Source organism: Musca domestica, unplaced genomic scaffold (assembly GCF_030504385.1).
Source record: "Musca domestica strain aabys unplaced genomic scaffold, Musca_domestica.polishedcontigs.V.1.1 133, whole genome shotgun sequence".
In the NCBI taxonomy this organism is placed as follows: Eukaryota; Metazoa; Arthropoda; class Insecta; order Diptera; family Muscidae; genus Musca; species Musca domestica.
In genome coordinates, this window is record NW_026712178.1 from 511,545 (window position 1) to 513,416 (window position 1,872).

General features: G+C 39.9%; 1 protein-coding gene across 1 annotated transcript; it reads right to left on the reverse strand.

The window, feature by feature from the left end:
* Positions 1 to 577: 577 nt before the first annotated feature.
* LOC101900780 (uncharacterized) lies at positions 578 to 1,872 on the reverse strand. The gene has a single exon (XM_005178749.4). The coding sequence runs from the start codon at positions 1,713 to 1,715 to the stop codon at positions 795 to 797; it is 921 nt and encodes a 306-aa protein (XP_005178806.1). The 5' UTR covers positions 1,716 to 1,872; the 3' UTR covers positions 578 to 794.

Below are 1,872 nucleotides of genomic sequence, written 5' to 3' on the forward strand. Positions count from 1 at the left end.
TCTGGTAAAATAATTGCAATCATAACTAGACTGTTGGCCCTGAAAGTTCTTAAATAAATATTGGTGCAAAAAATCTATATTGTTACGTAAAAGTTCTCCCAATAGGCCTTTCATGAGAATCTGATTGTTCTTTTTAGAAAAAATTGTAAGAAATCCCGATAGCTTTACTGGAAGTCCTTTGGAAAAGGTACTATGTTGCTGTCAGAGTCCTTTGAAAAAAGTTCATAGAGAATTCGGAGCCAAAACAACTCCGAGTCCGAAGTGAAAGTGGTCCTTGTAGAAAAATATTTTTAAAACTGTATTGCCCCAAATGACCCCTGAAGAGAGAAATGCTCTAAGAACTCGTTGGTTTTTCTTTCGTTTTTGAGGAAGTCCTTGAAAAAAATCCTTAAAAATTCCAAATATCATGGCCTGAATGTCCTGGAAAAATGGTTGTCCACACTCTAAAAAAGTTTAGGATAACTTTTTTGTCCTAAAATCAGTAAAGAAATCAAAAAAAAACTTATTTTTTATTTTCAAAATCCTTCAACCCCCTCCGAAAACCTCCCTTAAATTTGAAACCCCCTCTTCTTAAGAATGAAAATTACATCTTTTTTTATTGAAGACATTTACAATTTTTTGCAAAGATTTTACGTTGACTTGAAATTTGTATGTTTTCAAATCAAAGGATTCTCCATACAATTAATAACAAGGGGAAAAGTCCTTTAGATCCCATTAACAGGACAATGGAAACGTCAGTTTGGCACAGAAAAGAAAATACAAAAAACAAATGCCAAAGAAATTCTCTCTCTCTCTCAAAATCGTGGCCCAATCAATCTTGGAGACCAGGCTGGCAGGGGTGGGGGTAAATCGTACATCAGCTTGCGCCTTAACTGTTCGTACATTTCACATTTGGTACGTTTTTCGAGGCATGAACATTCCGTCGGCCTCCTTGGCTGCGGACATGGGCGACAACATTCCGAAAACGAGGGGTAGGGACAACACGTTTTATGGCAGTCTGTGGGACCTCGAGGATTCTTACACAACGGAGGTTGTCTTGAGGTGCGACAGCAAGGCATTTTCAGACGAGGACATTTCTTGGCTGCATCCAAACAACACAGAGCCTTAAGTTTTGCCGAATCAAACGCACATGCCGTTTGGGCACATTCCTTTTTGGCCCTTTTGCATAGGGGTGGCAACTCCGAGCTGTCGTAGCAGCAAACCTTACGTTTACGTATCTGCACCGGAGGACACTCGACCCAGGTCTGTTGATATTCTCTGGCATTTTTATCACTGGCACAATAATAGAGTCTATCGAAACGGGGCAACATTTCGGGGCAAGGGTTGCCACAGCATTCGGCCGTGTATTCCCAAACCGATTTCAGTGGCAACACCTGATTGTGCAATTTAAAGTCTTTCTTTTCGCATAGCTCTCGTCGCTTGTAGCAGGGATCCTTTTGCAGGCGTTCACTGTTGCAGCAGGATGCCAGGGATTTGTCGGGGGTATTTTTCGGAGATTGGGAGCTCATTACCTTGGGAGAGGATTTGCGGCATTTTGGCTCTGTGGGAGAACAATTAGATGGCTTTTGATTTTCTTTGTTGCTGTCGCGATAGCCCACCATTTTGCAACCCTTCGGCTTGGGACAATCGATTTCACAATTCTTGGCATAGCAGCGATTTGAGGATGATGACATCAGGCAACGCCCCACCTTGTGGGATATACAGGATTTTAGCATTTTTTTAAGAATTGTAGGGAAGATCCTTTGCAAATATGATAAGGTGAAATTTAGGTAATTTTTTTTTATTTGATAAAGTGGTGGATTTTTTTACAAATTTTAAGATTTTTTTGAATTTTTTTTGGTTTAAAAAAGTTTTGAGAAATCTTTTTTGAAA